Below are 20816 nucleotides of genomic sequence, written 5' to 3'. Positions count from 1 at the left end.
CTAAATTATTTCCCTGATACAGGAGTACATTGACTTGAATATACCGTATACAGATGGCATGTACTGTGAGCTGGACTTTGCTAAATCAGCCGCTAAGCAGAAACCAGATACGCTTACCGAGGAGCCGGATACCGGGCAACCGAAGTCGGACGACCCGACCGACATGACAGAGGAGGGCGATGTCAGGTACCAGATGAGCCCAACACTAAAGGACGACACAAAGTGCAACAGCCCAACACCAACATCACCTTGCCAAGAACCCAAACAGGATCAGCGTGCCAAGTCGGACTTATTTCAGGAGGAATTTCCGACAGGCGGATACGCCGAGTTCCGACCCGGCGGAAATAATTCGCAACAGGGTCCCCCCGTAGCGGACAGAGTGCAATTGCCTAAATTCTTGCCAGAGGATCCCTACAACAATGGTACGGAACCACCCCACATTTATTCATCCGTGAAACGGCCGCAGCCAGTCAAACAAAGTTATGAAAACACTGAAAACAATGAAACAAACTCCAGTGAGAATCCAAACACTCCAGAGGAGTGTAGGCCTCACACCTACGCATCAATCAAAGGGACTCGCCAAACACCGAATGACCCCAACAAAGGGGAAAGAAATCACCTTTACTCGTCCATCAAAGGGTCACGACCTGGATTGACCCCCAATACGACCACAGAGGTCAAGAATGACACTCCCCAGGACCCTACAGAGGGTTCGTCGCTTTTACGGAAGCCGCGACTCCCGGCAAGAAATCTTCAGTCGTCGACGTCACTGGATGGGTTTGCGGAAAACGATTTCAGGTCGACAAAGCCGCTACTATCGAAGCGAGATCTATCGACCACGTCATGGTCCCCGGAGACCGAAACACTTTTGACGAGGGGCGAGTCTCCGGAGCCGAATGCACCAGTCCTGCCAGTGTACGTCTGATGAGTCACGTGAAACATTCCCCCGATATAAATAACAAGAGTGCGAAAATTGGATCTGCAAGATTTTTATTCGTTGGTAGAGTTCTGTTGATCAGGGCTGTAAGGATTGCACATGACGTCATTGACCACCATCTTTGATTGAAAGGCTATCATTGGCTAAGAGTTGTGCGCAGCGCGTACACACGTGTACTTTTCCATTGTTTATCACCAAATATTGCTGTCGATTATGCAATGTACAATCCATCTATTGTTGTCAGGGATTTTGTTACTTTTTTTTAAGAAGAGAAAGATACACGTGAAAGAGTGAACTACAGCTGCAGGTACTCACATGTTTTGACTACGTGCAAAGCCGGCCTCAGGTCGACCTTGCGTCAACAAAAAACAGTCGGCGACTTACATTTCAGGATCACACTACGCCTGAGCTAAGACCATCGGGAACGTTTCAGTTGGCAATTATTTACGATCTGAGCGTAACTGCAACGATTTAAAGACAATCTGAAACAGTTGCCGCTCGAAAAAATGAACGTTGGCAAGAGTAGAACAATTTTAACTTGTACTACATGATCCCGACGGTCAGGAACCAATTGCAGGCGCACGATTTCTCAGTTATTGTGACCTGAGCATACTTAGTCTGCTTGTTGCCGACGGTTTTGCGAGCGCAAGGAAATCGTAGGTCGACCTGAGGCCGGCTTAACGAAGCATGTTTTCAGAGTCAAACCAAGAGAGTTGTCTCCAACAAGAAGTTGTCTCCAATGGTTTTAGTTGACTGCTTTTATTTTAAACTTGACTAAAGCCTCCTAGCAGGTAAAAAATCTTACTGTTTTATTTTTTATATGTATACAAAGTTTTTATGCCTCTGAAGAAGGTCCGGATTGGATCGAAAGCTAAGGCCATCTACCCTATTCATTATATACAAAGATAGTATTTTATAAGTTTTATTTATTTCTGTTGATGCTGACGAACAGATAAAAACCATCGCCTGAAATTTGGGTTTTTAACTTAAATTTTGTACAAGAAGAACACAAATTTTAATAAGTAAGGGTGTATCCCAGATTAAGAAACAAAAACAAAAACTGACAACTTGTTAGAGAGTTGTTGCGTGTAATTCAATATTTTCTATGAAAATTATGGAAGCTTTTCCATCTAGTATATCTTGTGATTTGGTGTTGTTTAGTTCTAGAACTTTTACATCTTGCGTAAAAATTGTTCAATTGCTTGCAGCTCGCAGGCTTCAAATTATATTTCGTAACGAGATTTATTCGAGTGTCAGGCTTTTAAAACAAATTAGTTTCATTCAAAGATTATAGAGTACTGAAGGCAGAAAGTCGGGAACTGCAGAGCCGTATGTTAAGAGAGTTTTGACTACTTGAAATTATAATCCATTTGGTGTGAAAAAACCCACATTGGATTACATTACACAAATTTGTGAAACTAGGCTGGGTTTTTTTTCTGTAATAATTTTTTTGCAACTTCAATGACCAATTGAGTCCAAATTTTCACAGATTTGTTATTTTATGCATATGTTGAGATACACCAAGTGAGATTACTGGTCTTTGTTAATTACCAAACGTGTCCAGTGCCTTTAAGGTTGAATAAATAAGCGTGCACAGATGTGCACTTTACTTACATTGTATAAAGATGGTCATGGCGGTAAAAACTTCTCTCCAAATATTTTTGCCTGAAATGCTATAGTTTTTGAAAAAATAAGTAAAACAATTATTTGTGATATTGTGAGGGTGAACTGATGTTTGCAAACAGTGAAAACTCATTTGGGTTTTTCCACTTTTTCTTGCGACTACAATGACCCCTTTGTGCTTAAAGGCACTGGGCACTATTTGTAATTACTCAAACTAGTTGTTAGCATAAAAACTTACCTTGGTAACGAGCAATGGAGAGCTGTTGATAGTATAAAACATTGTGAGAAAGAAGTAATTTTCCACTAAAATATTTGAATTTGATTTTGAGACCTAAAACATTAAAATCAAGCATCTGAAAGCACACAACTATGTGTGCCAAGGGTGTTTTTTCTTCCATTAATATCTCAAACCTTCGGCGACCAATTGAGTTCAAATTTTTGCAGGTTTGTTATTTTGTCTATACGTTGAGATACACCAAGTGAGAAGACTGGTCTTTGACAATTACCAAAGGTGTCCAGTGTCTTAAACTTGTACAGGTTTGTTATTTCATGGATATACTGTGTCACAAAAACTCTTCCAAATTTTGGCTGCAAATTTTGGCTGCATGCTTTCAAGGAACGATATATTGCTGTAGAGTTTTTAAATTTCCTAGAAATATTTATATTATGTGCATGTCATTTACAAATAATTGTATATTTAAATGAGCTGCAATATGATTGCTATTTGGAAGAATTTTTCATATTATTCTTGTATAATTATCATAAAAGTACTGATATATTACGACAGACATTCTTATAAAATAATTAATATGCTAATTTATGTATTTGTTTTAATCATCTCAAAATTATTTGGTTGGCATATTTTGATCATCTAACTTAAATGGAAAGTGAGATAGGTTTCAGTTTTGAAAGCTATAGAGTTGATTTGGGGGGTTTTTCTTCAAAATTTGTGTTTCTTTTTTATGGGTTTTGTTGTTGTTTGTTGTTATTGTTTTTGTTTGTTGGGGTGTCTTCAAAGGTTACTTGCAATTTAACTTGTTGAGAAGTTCCTAGTTTTTTCCTTGTGAAATAACAGATCTTGTTTTGAAAGGCAGTTGACACAATTTTTTTTTTATGATGTATAATGCTAAAAAAACACATATATTTTGCTTTAAAATAAATTGAACGCCTTACAGTTAACTACAATCAACAAACGTGACATAGAGAATAGCATTACCTAAAATAGGCTTGTAAGTGGACTTGAGTAAATTCCTCTTTTAATATTTTCTTGCCAAAAGGTGTATTGTTTTACAATATTTTGTTTACTTCACATACCAATTATCTTCATGTTTTTAAACATCTTATTGAAATCAATAAATTTATTCTCACTCATAATGATTGTGACTGTCAACTTTTCATATATCTTTTTTTGTTGTAACCAAAAGAAAAAAAAATCATTCTGAGTTTAATTTGAATGTCTGGTACCATGACCTCTTTGTGCCTGATCGCTATTCAATGCTGTTCAGTTCCATTTCCTCAGACTAAAACATTAACTGTTGCTTTTAGGGTCCAGTTGCAACAAAATGGTTTCATGGTATTTTAGTTGTTGCCAGTTTCTGCTAAGTAAGATTCACTTCAATTAGCAAGTTTGTATGCTTTCAGTGTTATTTGGCCCATAATAATGCTCACCAATTTGACAGGATACCAAATATGTTAACTTTACATCATATGTTTTGGCTGGTAACCTGTTTCTTCTTAATAAAACTGCTTCAGCAGACTCTTTTTGCTAACCAGTTTTGTGCGAAGCAAAAATTAGCAAGGTACCAGTCAAAGCATGGTGCATATGACATGGTGTTTTTGCTGGTTACCTTATTCTGGCAAGCATAATTTTGTTTTGCTTAGCTGATTTGTGTGCTTACATGTAAGTACCTCTATGAATTTTGGCCCAAGGCCCAAGTTCATAAAGCTTGTAAGCATCAAAACATGCTAAGCCATGAAAACATGCTAAGCACAGAAATGTCTTGCTTAGCAGAAACTAGGTTATCAGCCAGTCTATTTCCTTAAGTTGTTCCCTAGATTCCCTTTGTTGTGACTGGTGCCAGACTCAACAGAAGTACTTTCTGCTAAACAGTAAAAATTAAATTGGGGCTTGGGCTCACAATTTCATAAAGCTGTTAAGCTGAGAAAGTATTGCTTAGATAATTTATTTCTCAAGAAAATAAATGAGTGGGCACCAGTCGCAACAATGTAAAGTTATGGAATGTGTTGGTTGGTAACACTTTCTTCTAAGCAAGTTTTGTCTGTGCTTAGGAAGTTTTTTGCTTACAGGCGTTATGAAATCGGGCCTTCTTTAGGGGATTAGCATCTCTGAAAAACTGTGCCCATTAGTACATGTACATTTAGAACAGCTCTCAATGACATTGGATGCAGCATGGCTACAATGATTGGTGTGTACATACATGTACACTAGCATGGAACACTTGTAATGTACTGATGTACATCAGCAATGGAATTACCTTTTTTGGTAAGTTTTGTATCTTAAAAATATTGTTACTGGGCCTTAAATTGTGCTTGACAAGTTGTATTGTAACAGTTGTGTGTGTATGCTTAGATTTAAAGATTTAGGATGTAATTGCTCAACTTGTAGTTCGCAAGCCTGAGGAAATCTTAGCCCTGGTAGGATGTCAGTATACAATTGTTGCATGCTGTGACGGGGTCCATGGCATTTTGCTTTAAATACAAATAGCATAACAAATTCAGAACAAAACCAAAATATATACCTCAAACCCACGCTAAATAACATCAAACAATATTTCAACTATCAAATTCTTAACTGATTTTTAAAATAATACCTTAAAATTAACTGAAAATTGCGCGGTGGCTGTATAGTCTACCCAATAACTAACACTGGGACATTGCTAAGCTCATCCTAACTCTTGTGTCCTGTTTGTGGACGCAAACATGTTTCAATTCGATGTGTACTCATGCTAAGCAAAAATAATTATATCACGTGACATCAGCTTGTTTGCTAACAAAATGGCTACGCACATTTAACATTTGTAAAAATGTTATTGGTTGATTTAAAAATAATGAAAGATTCTCGATGGTAAAATTTGTGTAATAATATTTTCATAAATAAAATTAAAATATATTACTTTAAATACAATAAGCTTAAATTGCAGAACAAAAACAAAATATACACCTTATTAACCCATGCAAATATAACATAAAATAATATTCAATTATCAAATTATTGACTTGTTTAAAACAATACGTTAAAACGTTTACCTGACAACTATACCTTTGCGCGGTGGATATATAATCTACCCAATAACTAAGAATCAGAGAATGCTAAGCTTTGGAGGTCGCAGGTTCAAGCCTTGCCCTAGTAAATTTTTCTATGTTCAACCCCAATTCTGTTAACTATTTTCCTTTATAGATATTGAATGTATCAAATAATAACATCATACCCTACCTTTTTGCCTTACACGCAAACAAAATATGGCGTAACAAATCAGATCGCACGTCCATAACATGGTTTATATGTAGTTTCTTTAGAAAAATTATCACTTGAGCATTCTCCTAGTTATATTGCCATGATTATAATCTGGATAAAAATAGTTCAAATATTTCAGCTAAATATACTGTTATTCTCTTCACCTTCATACATATAATTTCCAAAAAACGTAACAAATTAAACAGAATATAATATTGTTTACATATTGGGTGACTTTGGTATGGCTATTGCTGTTGCCTTTAGAAGCAATGAGCAAGTTCGAGTGTTAACTATACTCGAACCCATGCAGGCTGGTCGACTATTGGTCGACTACTCTGGTCGACCATTTGGAACTAGCCTCATGATTATGGATTCTTCCGTGGTGCCGATAACATGTGTAAAGCGCAGAAGGGAACCAGTTACACTTTAGCGGAAAGCGGGAAGGCACTAAGCCATTTTGAGGTATGGTTGACACAGTACTAGGACACTGTGATTTGGGTAACTTAGTCTAAATATATGTGACCCGCTCTGCAAAAAAGGGTACTAAGGGACGATATGCTAATTACATTTAAAGAGGCGTTCAATATTGAGATCCTGAAAATATGATTTTGTCTTTCTTGGTTTATTGGCTTCTATTGCATAAATACTTCCATATTTTATTCACAGAAATATCATTTCAATTTTTTTTAGTTGAAAAAACAAAGGTTTTTGTACCAATTTTAGGTAACTTCCCTTAAATTTTGATAGGTGCAGTGCAGTGCACTCGCAAAGTACATTTGGTGACTGCATTTAATAAATACTTCTATGAAGAAAATTTAAAGGCTCTACGGGATTATGGGAAAATCCTTAAATCAGGGAAAGAAAAAAAAACGTACATCACACACCTATTCAGACTTGCCCCTGAAGATAAAAAACACCACTCTGCCACTGTACGTCATTTGCAAACTAAAAACCAAAAAACTGCACACACAAGTTTTACAGGCAAACATCTTCTTCTGACATAGATTCATCAGCAACTTATCCTCAATGATAAACCCTTTGTGGATAAACAACATTTCTGCAACTTCTCCAGGGGTGGATTTCACAACAGGATGAGTTACTCGATCGCCCTAACTTAGGTCCTAAAGTCTTAGGACAAGCCTTAAGTTTTTTTTATATCTCCTAGGACAAGTGCCTAACTCTTCGTGAAATCGACCCCTGGAAAAGTTTTGAGAAGGTGCCTTTGATAATATCAGAAAATGGATCCTTTATGTGCAGAGCCACCATGCCGACAGCGCAAATACTGCCAGCCCATTCACCAAGGCCATCAAGTAGCTGGAGTGGAACCTGTGTCCAGACTTCTTCCTGTTGGACAAAATGAATCAACACCATTAAGGAGTGGCGCAAGGGACAGCAGGAGAAATGAGATGGTAAGCTTCAAAGAAGAGATTTAGGTTCTCATTCACCATGGCTCAAAATGAACACTGGACTGCAGGGCTCAGGCCAGTGATCTTGATGTTGGGTCAGGTCACTGGACCAAACTATACTTTTTTTTAATTTCTGAGAAGATCTGGCGTATCCTTGGTCTGAGTGAATATTCATGTCTTTGTGCCTGTGTACAAATTCCCTGCACAATTCAAAACATTTGCCAGATAATATCCAAATGATAAAAAAAGCGTTGTTGGGTCCAGAAACTTGGACTAGACTCACAGCAACTTACCTGAACTTCTTGGGTGAGACAGGAGTAGGAGGAAACTGTCCCGGTTGGAGAGAGTCTTGGTATGTTATACTCCAGGAGAAGAACAAACAAGACGCTCCGAGAAGGACAGACAAAAGTAATGACCACAGAAAACCTGAATGACAAAATTAAGCATTTTTACCAAAATTTGTAAAAATTGTATCAAGTCGACCCCTCAAGGCATCTTGCAGTATTACCCTCTGTTTATTAATACCTTGACCCTACGCATTCCTGAAACCATCTTAACTCCTTAGGAGTATGCAGCACTGGGGTTTCACATCAACAGTCTCTACCCGGCCCTTGCAGTTACTCATTTCCTCCTGGGTTGGTGAGAAGCAATAGTGTCAGTCTGAGTCTTGCTCAAGGACTCGAGAGTCATCAAACTCACACACTGGTGAACACATCCACACCAGGGCAGCTCTAGCTGCTTTACAGCAGAAAATATTGCAAACAGTTCTCTGCTAAGCAGAAATGAGCAGGACACCAGTCACAAAATACATGTGACATGGTAGTTATATTGGTTACCTTTTTCTGGTAAGCATTTTGTTGTGCTCGGCATCTTTTTGTGCCAGGACAACCGAACTTGAGTTTGATTAAACAAACCAAAACCTCAGAACTTTAAACTATTGGAACTGCAAAGAAATAGCATATTGTGACAAAGCAATTTACTTTATACTTACTAAGTGAAGATAAACCAATGTAAGTTGAGAAATTGTCTTGCTGATTTTCCCCATCTTCGTTCTCGGTGTCCCATAGTTTCCAGTACCACGTCAAAAGAAAATGGTATCCTACAATTAAATAAAAAAGGGGAAAAATCAAATTATGGATCATAAAATAAAATGAGAATATTTCAATTTAACTGTACCATGGTCCGTTGTTACCCAAGGAAGGTAATGAGATTTACTTTTAATTTGTTTCCGTTCAACTTATATTATTATAAAAGGTCAATATCAGGAATAATTTTTTTTATTGGTCATGGGTTCATTTTATCATAAAAATAATTTGTGGGTTGTTTTAAAGCCATTGGACTCAGTAAACAGTATTGTCCAAGGCCCACACTTCGTGTATCACAACTGATATAAAAAATAACAAACCTGTAAAAATTTAGGCTCAATCGGTCATCGGAGTCGGGAGAAAATAACGGGGAAAACCCACCCTTGTTTCCGCACGTTTTGCCGTGTCATGACATGTGTTTAAAATAAATACGTAATTCTCGACAACGAGAATTAATAATTGTTTTAATGTTTTCTCGAAAAGCAAAGCAGATAGATGGATAGATAGATACTACAGCGCCCCAGTTCCGCTATCGTCTCGGGAGACGACAGCGGAACAACCTCATATAGTTCAAGGAGTAGGTCTATGCCAACACCTTTAGTTAAAACTGCTTTCCTTTCACTTTTTTCTTTGAAGTTCATAAAATTGGACATAACATTGTAGAAAATAATAACAAAACATTTTGCAGCTGTACCTTCCGTTTTAATCCACTGAACAAGCATAATTAAGAAGAACAGGCAAACGAAAGTGGACAGAACCACGAGAAATCCTCTCGATGAGTCGTCACCGTCCGCTTCTTCTGCCGTGACACCGTACGACCGACCGAACCTCCAGCGGTCACGGTGGGAAAAATCCGTGGGTACATTCTCAGCGTTGCTCGGCGGGTCTGATGAAGCGGTGGGCAGGGCGGCGTCTGCTTCCGGACCGAAGACTTCTTGGTCATTTTCACTCGGAGAAATGCCGTTCGGGCCACAGGCGTTCACAATTTTCGAAGGAACATCTGGCTCTTTATCGAAGTCTATTTTCTTGGCAAGCGGATCTTTTTTATTTCTTCGTTTTCGAGGCATTTTGTGACACTTAATTTCCCAAAATTACCAATACCGGACGCTCTTGTTATTGTTTAGTTTATGATAGCGTCCGTTTTCGTAAATTTTGGAAGGGCGCCATCAAGCGACAAAGATCAACCATGGTAAGCATGTTTGCTATTTCGGAAGCCGTTTCAAGTTGTTTATTTTCTCGTTTTTATATTTTAAAAAATATTTTCAGTGAATGGTACATGTCAATAACATAATAGAGATTGCGGAGATTGCTTGTAGTTAAAACTATCGAAATCTGTTGTGTTCTAACGAAGAATTTTTAAAAACCACTTCACACACTCACACTGTTTGTTTAATAATAATGCAGAAGACAACTCGACTCTAAATATCCCAACTCGCCCCGCTCACAAGTCATAATTTATTGATTATCTATACTATTCCCGGTCGAGCTCAACCACAATATCCCCAGTTAGTGTATGCTTTTTGCTAATTGTCAAAGACCAGGGTCCTCACTTGGTACTTTATCCCAACATCTGTATGTAATCGGTACAATTATGTAGAAAGCAGGTCCACTCCATCCATATATGAGGCCGAGGGTTGGGTTAGTAGGGAACTTAGGCCTGGTAGGGTTAGGGTTAGGGCTGAGGGTTAGGGTTAGGGTTAGGGTTATGTTGGTTAGGGTTAGGGCTGTCGACGAGGGTGTGGCCATGTTCTATTCTATACTCCGCATATTATTATTACATAAGATTAAGAACCAACCTGTGACTTCGTCTCAATTTTGGTCATGCAATTCAAGTTGCAAGAAATTAGTTAGGCCTAAGTTGAAAGAAAAAAACATAAATTTTGTCTGTGTTCGCTTTAGAGTTTCATGCCTGCAGTGCTGTAGTGTAACTTGTAAGCCTTTCTCAGATAGAAATTTGTGGTTGGAAGTTTACCTCGTTCTCTAAAATTAAACTGTAAAGGGGAGTTGTTACTAACGATGTTTTAATCAACATTCAGCTCCCATACAGTGCTCTTTAACAACAAGAAAGTTTGTCATGCCTTCATGGTCATTAATTTTTGGAGTATTTACCTAAGTACCCTCCTTTTACAATGGACGTATTTGTTTCTTTGTATTTTTGTAACATAGCACTATGTTTAAAAGTCTTTGATGAGTAAGAACGCTATGATTATGAATTATCATCATTATTAATAACCTTGAGTTTGGGTTTTGAACCAAAGTAAATATCTTGCCTGAAAGCCTTTTGTTTTTATGCTGTCCTTGTATGCAGGAGAACAATGGCAATTCCAACAGTCCCCACTCGCTCCAGCAACAACAACAACAACAGCCCCCATTGTTTGGGAACAGACCCCCCATGATGATGCCCCCATTTGTGGTAAGATGATCAAAAGTATTGGTTGTAGTTGGTTCTCTTTACAATGCATTTTAAGTAAGATGATCAAAAGTATTGGTTATACATGTACATGTACATGTAGTTGGTCCTCTTTACAATTCATTTAAGTTGTTTTACATTTTCTTCCATCTTTTCCCTTGTTCCTGTTGAGCGTTATGGGAAAATGTTTTCCTTGCATTGCTTTAAAAAATGAAGGTAATTTTGGTATTGTAAACGTATAATGAACTTAAATAAGACCTTTTACTTGATGTAGTAGCAGCCACAAATGGCTTGTACAAAATGCCCATTGTAGCTGCAATAAGCCATTAATTTTGTTTCAGTCATCACTAGTGCTGGGCGATAAGTGAAATTTTGTTATTCGGATACCGCTGGCCAACTATCCGTCGGAAAATACGTCGGAAATGTCATTGCTTTAACTCTTCACGGAGGTGATCATAGTTAAATACTTAATTTATGCTGTTTTATGCTGTCTTAATAGAAGTTTCATAAGGATTCAGACAAAACATTCATATCAGTTGTCGCCCGACGTCCGCGGATATTCTGATATTAAAGAATATCCGGTTACTTGGTGGTAATTACAGAACTATCCGGTTTATAAATAGGTATTCGTGCCCTATGAGGAAATCCGGTTAAGAAAAAAAAGGCATTCGCGGTTACGGATAGGAAAACCTATTCGCCATTGACCGGATATTCGAATAATTCGCCCAAGCCTAGTCATCACTATCCAAAACATGTCCAGACTTGGCTAACATTTAGGCAAACAGATTGATGACCTGGGGCGGGTTTCACAAATAGCTAAGATTGATCTTCACTGCAAATCAGTCAGAGTTGTTAAGCGAAGCATTATGTCACAATTCAAATCACTATGAATGGTAAGACTGTCAATTTGTCTTGCAAAGAATTATATTGCTTTGTGAAATCAGCCCCTGGTCACCACTGCATGGTTGGTAATGACCAGGTTTTTTTCTATTCAAGATATAGTGAGGTATTGTTTTTTGAATTGACAAAACACAAAACAACCGGGCTTGTCCGGTCATGAGTTTACGTGCCTGAAGCAAGATTCACTGGCCTCAGGCTTGCGTAAAGTTCGTAGCCCTGAATCTATAAAACAAAATATTCTGGACCTTTGGTATCAGTTGACTCTTGATAATATGAGGTCCGCCAGACTGGCCTTGTTTTAATGTTTTATCCGAACCTTGTCTTTAAAGCACGGCCCCAAGTATAGATTAATGTCATTTTGCATGCACTCCAAACATGTACAGTTTTTGAATCATGTAGAATGTCTTGAAAAATCTTGTAAATGTACAAACTTTTAACGTTTACCGTTTTTGTTGTCATTGTCAATCCAGCCCCCTAATCCCGGTTTGCCACCTCCATCCTTCAACATGGGGATGCCTGGCCAGTCCAACAACAACAACAACCCCGGTATGATGAACATGCCCCCGCCAAACTTTGGCGGTCCCAACATGCCCCCGATGGGTATGCCGGGAATGCCACCAGGGTTTCCGGGGATGCCACCGGGTATGCCACCGATGAACCTTCCGCCCGGGATGTTCCCTCCTGGCATGGGCGCCTTCGGGATGGGGGCACCGGGCGGGATGAATGCCGGGGCGACTAACCAGAAGGAAGAACACGACGACACCTCACAAGACACAGGTACGACTGCCCCAACCAGGCCTGATACTTCCCGGAGGCAACAAAGCGATTGCCTCAATGCCCTCAGGTCATTGCCTTGGTGCCCTTTAAAAATGCTCCAGAAGAAATTTACAATTTCCTCAAGTAGAGAATGCCTTGGTGCCTTTGCGCTTTCAAAAACTATGCATACATGTCTGACAAGACTGTTGATATTGGAACTTACTGGGTACTTTTAACAATGGAACAATGCTACCCACAAATTTTGTTTTCTTTTTCTAGTAGTCCCCCACAAAGAATTTCTTCACAAAAGGGAATAATAGAACAACAGAATTACCCCACATACCGAACCTGTAAGGTTGTGTAATAGTGCTATGTTCGAAGTAGAGACTTTAAACACTGTTTATGTGGACTTTCACACGTCCACATTGTTATTTACAGTTATGAAGAATAGGATTTTCCTTTGTGTATAGAACAAAGGAGTGTCCACACAGTGACCGGATACTCAGAGCTGTGGGTACGTGTAGGTATACACAATCAAACGGGGACCTATAACTCTTTTTGTAGAGGCCAGACCCTGTACAAGCCTAGGCTTCCTGTCTGCGACCTCCCCATACTGTTATTAAGTTCTTTAATCCGTTTTTCCCTTTCATTGTACATGTACACATGGTATGGAAAATAAACCTGAAACCTGAAACAACAGAGGACATTATGGTACCGGTGGATAAAGGTCTCCAGCTTGAGTACAAACAAAAAGAGGGAAAATAGGAGGTCCCTGATAGCATGGTGAATGTGTTTTTCGAGAGCCATTTTTTGTTATATTTCACTGATTCTGAATACCGTTTGTTGTTGTTTACAGATTCCAACAAACAAGTTGATCAAACAGCCAACCAGGTTTGTATATTTTACCGCTTTTAGTTTTGTGCTTCTGTCTTAAAACTGGTATTGATGTGTTGGGGTTTGCAAAACCCACTGAACCACTAGCCATAGACCAATAATGTTGGATTTTGACCAATAAGTAAACCCACAACCAAACAAGAATGATTGATATTGATGGGACGTAAAGATGTCGGTCCCGTGTGTTGTGTAACGCAGGTAAAATAACCCAGTGCACTAATCAAAAAGAGAATGGGTTTGTACTGGTGTTCCTGGTTTGATTGGCAGCATATTTCGCCACAGCTCCTTGTAAACCATTACACAGTGCTTTAAAGACAATGGACACTATTGGTAATTGTCAAAGACAAGTCTTCTCACTTGGTGTATCTCAACATAATGCATAAATAAACAAACCTGTGAAAATTTGAGCTCAATTGGTCATCGAAGTTGCAAGATAATAATGAAAGAAAAAACACCCTGATCACACGAAGTTGTGTGCTTTCAGATGCTTGATTTCGAGACCTCAAATTCTAAATCTGAGGTCTCGAAATCAAATTCGTGGAAAATTACTTCTTTCTCGAAAACTACATCACTTCAGAGGGAGCCGTTTCTCACAGTGTTTTATACTACCAAACTCTCCCCATTACTCATACCAAGTAAGGTTTTATGCTAATAATTATTTTGAGTAAGTACCAATAGTGTCCACTGCCTTTAAAGGAATAGTTCTCATACTTCAAATCGTTGCTCCACATACTTTGCAGGAAAAATACTATGCGCTTTGATACGCCCTTTAGGGGTCAGATAAAGCACTATATAAGAAACAAAAATATTATTATTTTTATTATATTCTTCCTACATGTGTCAGATTTTTGGGCACTGGGAAAAAATTGCCAGGTTGTGATTAAATAGCCTTAAAATTGTATAAAAGGTGTTGGACACTTTTGGTAATTACTCAAAATAATTGTTAGCATAAAAACTGACTTGGTAACCAGCAATTGAGAGCTGTTGATAGTATAAAACATTGTGAGAAAGGCTCCCTCTCAAAAAAGAAGTAATTTTCCACAAATTTGATTTCAAGACCTCAGAATTTGAGGTCTCGAAATCAAGCATCTGAAAGCACACAACTTCGTGTGACAAGGGTGTTTTTTCTTTCATTATTATCTCGCAACTCCGACGACTAATTGAGCTGAAATTTTCACAGGTTTGTTATTTATGCATATGTTGAGATACACCAAGTGGGAAGACTAGTCTTTGACAATTACCAATAGTGTTCAGTGTCTTTAAAGCCTACAGTGATGAAGTACACTTATGAGGCATCCTTTGTTTCATTGCCAGAAATAGATAGTAAGAAAAATGAATATTTTGTTATTATTTGAAAGTTTCCAGCTTCTCATTGTGAATCATTCTGTTGTTTTTTCTAGCCATCGTCTGCCCCTGGTTCTACTGCACAGACTGATTCTGCAACTTCACAATCTACGGCTGGACAGGAGTCTAAACCTGCAAAGGTAATCTTCACCCTACTGCAACTATTGACCCCCTTGCACAATGCACCTTTTAACAATGCCCCTCCAGTATATTTTGACTCACAAAATGACGGACATGAAAGGCGTGTGTAAGTGCACCTTACTTTGTGCAATGGGCATAGAGCTATATATTTTGACTAGAGCGCTAACTTGCTCTGCGTTTTGAAGCCTCCCTGGGCGCAGACATGTTTGATGTGTTGCGTGACTACGGAACGATTTTTATTTTTAAAGAACACCCATTGCCACGATTTTGTTTTTACTTCGGCGTGTGCACTTACATACGCAACTGCCCATTCGTGTACGTCCATGCTATGAAAGGCGTAAGTTCGACTTGATTGACATACTAAAAAAAAGGATAGGCGCCTTTTAAACATGAGGCACATGACGACGCTCGCAGTTTGTGCGCTCTTCAGCAGATTGTGTGTTCACATTTGCTGAATTTTTTGGTTCGATGACACATAGAAAAGAACTAATGCACTATCATGCAAAAAGCCGTACAATTGTCGTACAAAATTTCAAGCTTTTGTATTGGTTTGTACATAAACATGGATGTGCCCACACGGCTTCAAAACCTTAGTGCGTGTAGAACGTAGTAAGCGTGGATGTCTGTGCTTCTGTAAAGCGCGGATTCTTTGCTTTTGGTAGTACAGCAATGACATTGGGCCCTGGTCACATTGTCAAGTTATCTCAAAACAGTGTAAGTAAGACCTTTCTGTTGCTGCGTCACAGCCAAGATGTTGGAAAACTATTTGCAAAACAAAAACAGTTGGCCATAGTTAGCAACAATCATACTCAGATAATATTTAAATTCTTGGAAACAAAGCAACCAATCATGGAATGTATTTTATTTAAAGGCAGTGGACACTATCTGACTATTGGTAATTACTCCAAATAATTATTAGCATAAAACCTTTGTTGATTACGAGTAATGGGGAGAGGTTGATAGTATAAAACATTGTGAGAAACAGCTCCCTCTGAAGTAATGTAGTTTTTGAGAAAGAAGTAATTTTCAACAAATTTGATTCGAGATTTAGAATTTCAAGCATCTGAAAGCCCTCAACTTCATGTGACCATGGTGCGACAAGGGTGTTTTTTTTCTTTCATTAATATCTCGCAACTTCGACAAATTTTCACAGGTTTGTTATTTTATGCATATGTTAAGATACACCAACTGTGAAGAGTAGTCTTTGTGTCCAGTGTCTTTCATTGAAAGTTTGCCAACAAACTGTTAAAAATGGTTGAATGTTTTGCTATTACTTTCGGCCGTTCATGCAAACCTGGGCGGTTCGTTTTGGCCGTCCATCCCAACCAGCGCAGTTTGTTTATCAACAGTCGAAAGGTCTACATTATTCCGTTTATGATTTTATACTTGTCGTTTAATATTCTTTGCAGAAGAGCGATTGGGCGGAGCACAAAGCCCCCGATGGGAGGACATATTTTTATAACAGCGCCACCAAGCAGTCGCAATGGGAGAAACCAAATGATTTAAAAACGCAGGCCGAGGTAAGACCAAACCCTAAATTATTTGTTTGTCTTTATTTTGATTTACCTTCATTTGGTGAATGCATCTACACAGTGCACAATTAAGTTCTCTCCACAGGGCCCAATTTCATAGAGCTGCTAAGCACACAAATTTGCTTAGCATGAAGATTTCTTATTTGATAAAAACAGGATTACCAACCAAATTTCCACGTGATTTTCATGATAAGCAAACAACAGCTGAATACCAGTAGCAAGCAATATGCAAGAAATAGAAATTTGTTTGGTAACCCTGTTTTATGTGCTTAGCAGCTCTATGAAATTGGGCCCGAGTGTGCCACCCTGAACTTAACAACCCTTACAGTTGACTGGTTTCGACTGGTTTGTCAGTGGAAAATGTTACCAAAAGCAGGGAGAGCTAAAGAGTTTACTCGTTTGTCGTCCACAGCTTTTGCTCTCTCAGAGTCCATGGAAGGAGTACAAGTCAGACACAGGGAAAGTTTACTACTACAACACTGAGGCCAAGGAGTCCAAATGGATCATACCCAAGGAGCTGGAAGAACTCAAAGGTATGATTGGAGTATAGACCCACTGCATATGACGTCACACTCTCAAAAAGGAGGACGATTATTGGACAGTAGCTGTGCTCTGTGCGTAAAAACGTGCGCGTGACCTCAGCGTGCCTGTTGCGTTTCGCGTTATGCAAGGGGGAGCTATTGATTTCTTACACAATACAGAACGCGCCTCCGAACAGTTCGCGTATTTTTGGGTGTCAACTCTCTTTTGTGCAAGTTTGTACACGATTTTGACACCCAAAATGACATCCAGTATAGGCACACGTGATTACGCTTCGCGTATTGCAAGTTTGGCTACCCCGAATGTGGGAATGGAATATCCTGATGGACTAATCCAGGCCTAATACTTCACAGAGGCAATGAAGGTGATTGCCTCCATTGCCCCCGGGTCATTGCCTTGGTGCCCTTACCAACGAGAAAATGCCTTGGTGCTTTTTCCTCCTTGTCTACTCTCCGTTGGGTTCTTGGCTAGTTCAGTGATTAAGTTCACTTTCTAAGAATCTTTGGCTTTTAAAGGAACACGTTGCCTTGGATCTGTCGAGTTGGTCTTTGAAAAGCGTTTTGTAACCGTTTGTTACAAAATCGATATGGTTAGAAAGATGTTGTAAAAGTAGAATACAATGGTCTACACAAATATGTCTCGGAATTGCGTGGTTTTCGTTTAACCTTGTCGACAAACACGGTCGGCCATGTATGGGAGTTAAAAATTTGACCGTGTGAGTTCGCGACGTAAAATGAAAACCCGTTCAATTTTGAGTGATACTTGTGTGGATCATTATGTTCTACTTTTAAAACATCTTTCTAACCATATGCATTTCATAACAAACGCTTTCAAACGCTGTTCATAGACCAACTCGTCCGATCCAAGGCAACGTGTTCCTTTAAAGGCAGTGCACACTATTGGTAATTACTCAAAATAATTATTAGCATAAAACCTTACTTGGTAACAAGTAATTGGGAGAGGACGATAGTATAAAACATTGTGAGAAACGTCTCCCTCTAAAGTGACGTAGTTTTCGAGAAAGAAGCACTTTACCACAAATTTGATTTCGAGACCTCAGAACTAGAATTTGAGGTCTCAAAATCAACCATCAGAAAGTAAACAACTTGGTTTGACAAGGTGTTTTTTTCTTTCATAGTTATCTTGAACTTTGACGACCAATTGAGCTGAAATTTTCACAGGTCGGTTATTTTATGCATATGTTGAGATACACCAAGTGAGAAGACTGGTCTTTGACAATTACCAATAGTGTCCAGTGTCTTTAAAACCAGACTAATTAAATGAATAAATAAATAGAAAATACAGATTTTATGTAAGCCCTCGCGTTTAGTTGTTGAGTTTAAAATGTTTTAGGACTAATGTGAGGTTAGAGAAGTTTTCTTTCCAACTTTCAAGGAATCTATCTATTGAATAAGTTATTATTGAACCAAGAAAATTCAATTTGACCTCAGAGCTCCTCTTTTAAGTTTCTATTTTTACTGATTTATTGCAGCTATGATTGCGACCAAAAAGCTGGATAAAGAACCGTAAGTTAGATTGTATTTTTTACATTTTTAAGAAGAAAACTGTTTTAACCCCTCAATCATGGATGGCATGGTTTTTTAGTCAAACTGAGAAGCGTTGGAGGTTGATGATGTGGATATGGGATGCATGCGTGATAACAAAAAAACATTATGAGTAATTTTGAAAAGCTAAAAAATAACGCAATACACGAGGTCATGATATGGCCGTGTGCAGTAGAACTGTCCTGCTTATTTACTACTATCTGGGCGAAATGAAGGAAATCGGCCGGGACAACTGCTTTTGCTTTAGTGGATCGAGAGGACTTCTCGTTATTGACCTCTCACTACAGCGGAGTGAGATCTTAATTGGTCTTGACGTCTCTTAGTTGGTCTCAACGTAGCGCTTCTGCATTCCATATCCAGTTAAGCAGAGGAAAATTTGACCAAAAACGTTTGATTTGGTCATACAATGTCATACCAAAAGATAGATTGCACATGACGACATTGACCACAATCTTTGATAAAACGTGCATGCGTGAAAGGCTATCATTGGCTGATAGTTGTGCGCAGGGCGTACACGCATGCACTTTTCCATTGTTTATCAACAAATATGGTGGTCGATGACGCTATGTGCAATCCATCTATAGTACAAATGTTTACCTGTTTACCTGTAGATTCGGGCTCTGCATAATGAAGGCTAAGTGAAGCCTTATAAAACGCCCATCCATATTCACACAAAACTTACTGCAAAAGTACTGAATGCAATGGAAGTAGCAAAGTCAAATGTGAGAGCAGAAGAGAATGAACTTAATATTTCCAGTTATCCTGTGGTAAACATCCTGCAAAACTGTACATGTCAATGTTTTTGGTGAGGTACTCATCAATGCCATTTTTGAAGATGTTAGTTGATGTTACATCCCATGTCATTCATCCGGCGTGTTAATATTTTATTCGACGTTAACTGGTAAATAAAGTTTACCAACAGTGGATGAAAAAAAATTACCCTTTTTTCTATTTGATTATATCAGAGAGACAGAGGCAGTAGCGACGGCATCCATTGATGATCCGCCCACAGAATCATCGTCCGACAAAACGCAAGAGAGCATGACGGGCGACACAACCACTCCCGCTGCCGCACCCGCTAACACCACCGCCCAAAACATGGCCGGGGTACCCGCAGTGGGTGCCATGCCCAACATGACGGGAGTTCCACCCAGCATGGGCGCTATGGGTGGTGGCATGCCTGGTATGCCCGGTATGGGTGCAATGCCCACACCCACCGGGATGGCGCATATGCCCGTACCGGGCGCACCCATGGTGGGTATGGCCGGGATGCCTGGGCCAATGATTGGGTTCATGGCACAGCAGGGGGCGACAACGGGTAGCACCGGTGGAACGGGTAGCATCGGTACGGCGGAGAACACGCCCAATACAAATATCACAGAGGATGATGCTGACAGGTGAGGAAATTAATTGTTGACAATTATTGTTTTCATAAATAATAATTGAACACAGTTATTTTTCAAGATTTATTTTGCTCTTAGAAACGTGATCAACAATGAAAAAAAAACCCACTATAATAGTTACATTGGATTGTTTTGTGGTTGAGCAGTCTGGAGCATCGGGCTCATGCTCTATCGGCCCATTCATCAGAGTGTGGGTTTGAATCCTTTTCAAACTGTTTAAATACAATATCCTTTTGAACTTTTTAAATACAATAATACTTGGCAAAAAGGGCATCTTTTGTTGACCCTGTTGTTTACCAAATACACAATATTGGATGTAATACCGCTTTACTGAGGCACAAAGCATGTTTTGCGATTAGAATCACCACATGTTCAGCAACCTATGAAAAAATGCTATAATTGTTCAACGCTGTTGACGTGTTTGTTTGTATTATTTTCTCACCACATGTTCAGCAACCTATGAAAAAATGCTATAATTGTTCAACGCTGTTGACGTGTTTGTTTGTATTATTTTCTCCTGCCAATTTACAATAAGTTGGCCTGTCTGAAACCGAAATTCATTTGGGGTGAACTCCTAATCTCAAAATCTATTTGGTTCGGCTCAACTTGGGAGCACCTGTCTGAACTGGTTGTATTTGATTTGAATCGTTGGTGCTATTCTGTGTTACCATTAGCTCCAGTGACTCCAGACCAGGTACACCTGACGTCAAGGAGATTGTTTATAACACAAAGGAAGAGGCTAAGGAAGCATTCAAACTACTGCTCAAAGATAAGGTAACCCATTTCTTTCTTTTTCTGACTAGTC

General features: G+C 39.0%; 2 protein-coding genes across 3 annotated transcripts in view; both read left to right on the top strand.

Annotated features, from left to right (window-relative positions):
- Positions 1 to 2411, top strand: part of LOC117300231 (vascular endothelial growth factor receptor 1-like) — a 60705-nt gene extending 58294 nt beyond the window's left edge. The window contains exon 24 of the mRNA XM_033783957.1: positions 23 to 2411. Within this exon, the coding sequence (XP_033639848.1) occupies positions 23 to 925 (903 nt within the window). The 3' untranslated portion in view covers positions 926 to 2411. The remainder of the gene's footprint in view (positions 1 to 22) is intronic.
- Positions 2412 to 3039: 628 nt separating this feature from the next.
- Positions 3040 to 20816, top strand: part of LOC117299855 (pre-mRNA-processing factor 40 homolog B-like) — a 35484-nt gene continuing 17707 nt past the window's right edge. The window contains exons 1-10 of one of the 2 annotated variants that reach the window (XM_033783420.1): positions 3040 to 7444; positions 10835 to 10939; positions 12307 to 12613; positions 13449 to 13483; positions 14887 to 14970; positions 16381 to 16491; positions 16916 to 17036; positions 18536 to 18569; positions 19574 to 20005; positions 20686 to 20785. In XM_033783420.1, coding sequence (XP_033639311.1) covers positions 7274 to 7444; positions 10835 to 10939; positions 12307 to 12613; positions 13449 to 13483; positions 14887 to 14970; positions 16381 to 16491; positions 16916 to 17036; positions 18536 to 18569; positions 19574 to 20005; positions 20686 to 20785 — 1500 coding nt within the window. In that variant the 5' untranslated portion in view covers positions 3040 to 7273. Of the gene's footprint in view, positions 7445 to 9691; positions 9716 to 10834; positions 10940 to 12306; positions 12614 to 13448; positions 13484 to 14886; positions 14971 to 16380; positions 16492 to 16915; positions 17037 to 18535; positions 18570 to 19573; positions 20006 to 20685; positions 20786 to 20816 lie in introns of those variants that run through there. The other variant, XM_033783421.1, reaches the window with a different exon arrangement.

Source organism: Asterias rubens, chromosome 15 (assembly GCF_902459465.1).
Source record: "Asterias rubens chromosome 15, eAstRub1.3, whole genome shotgun sequence".
NCBI classification, from domain to species: domain Eukaryota; kingdom Metazoa; phylum Echinodermata; class Asteroidea; order Forcipulatida; family Asteriidae; genus Asterias; species Asterias rubens.
Note: the sequence above shows the minus strand (reverse complement) of the source record. Positions and strands in the feature narration are given on the sequence as shown.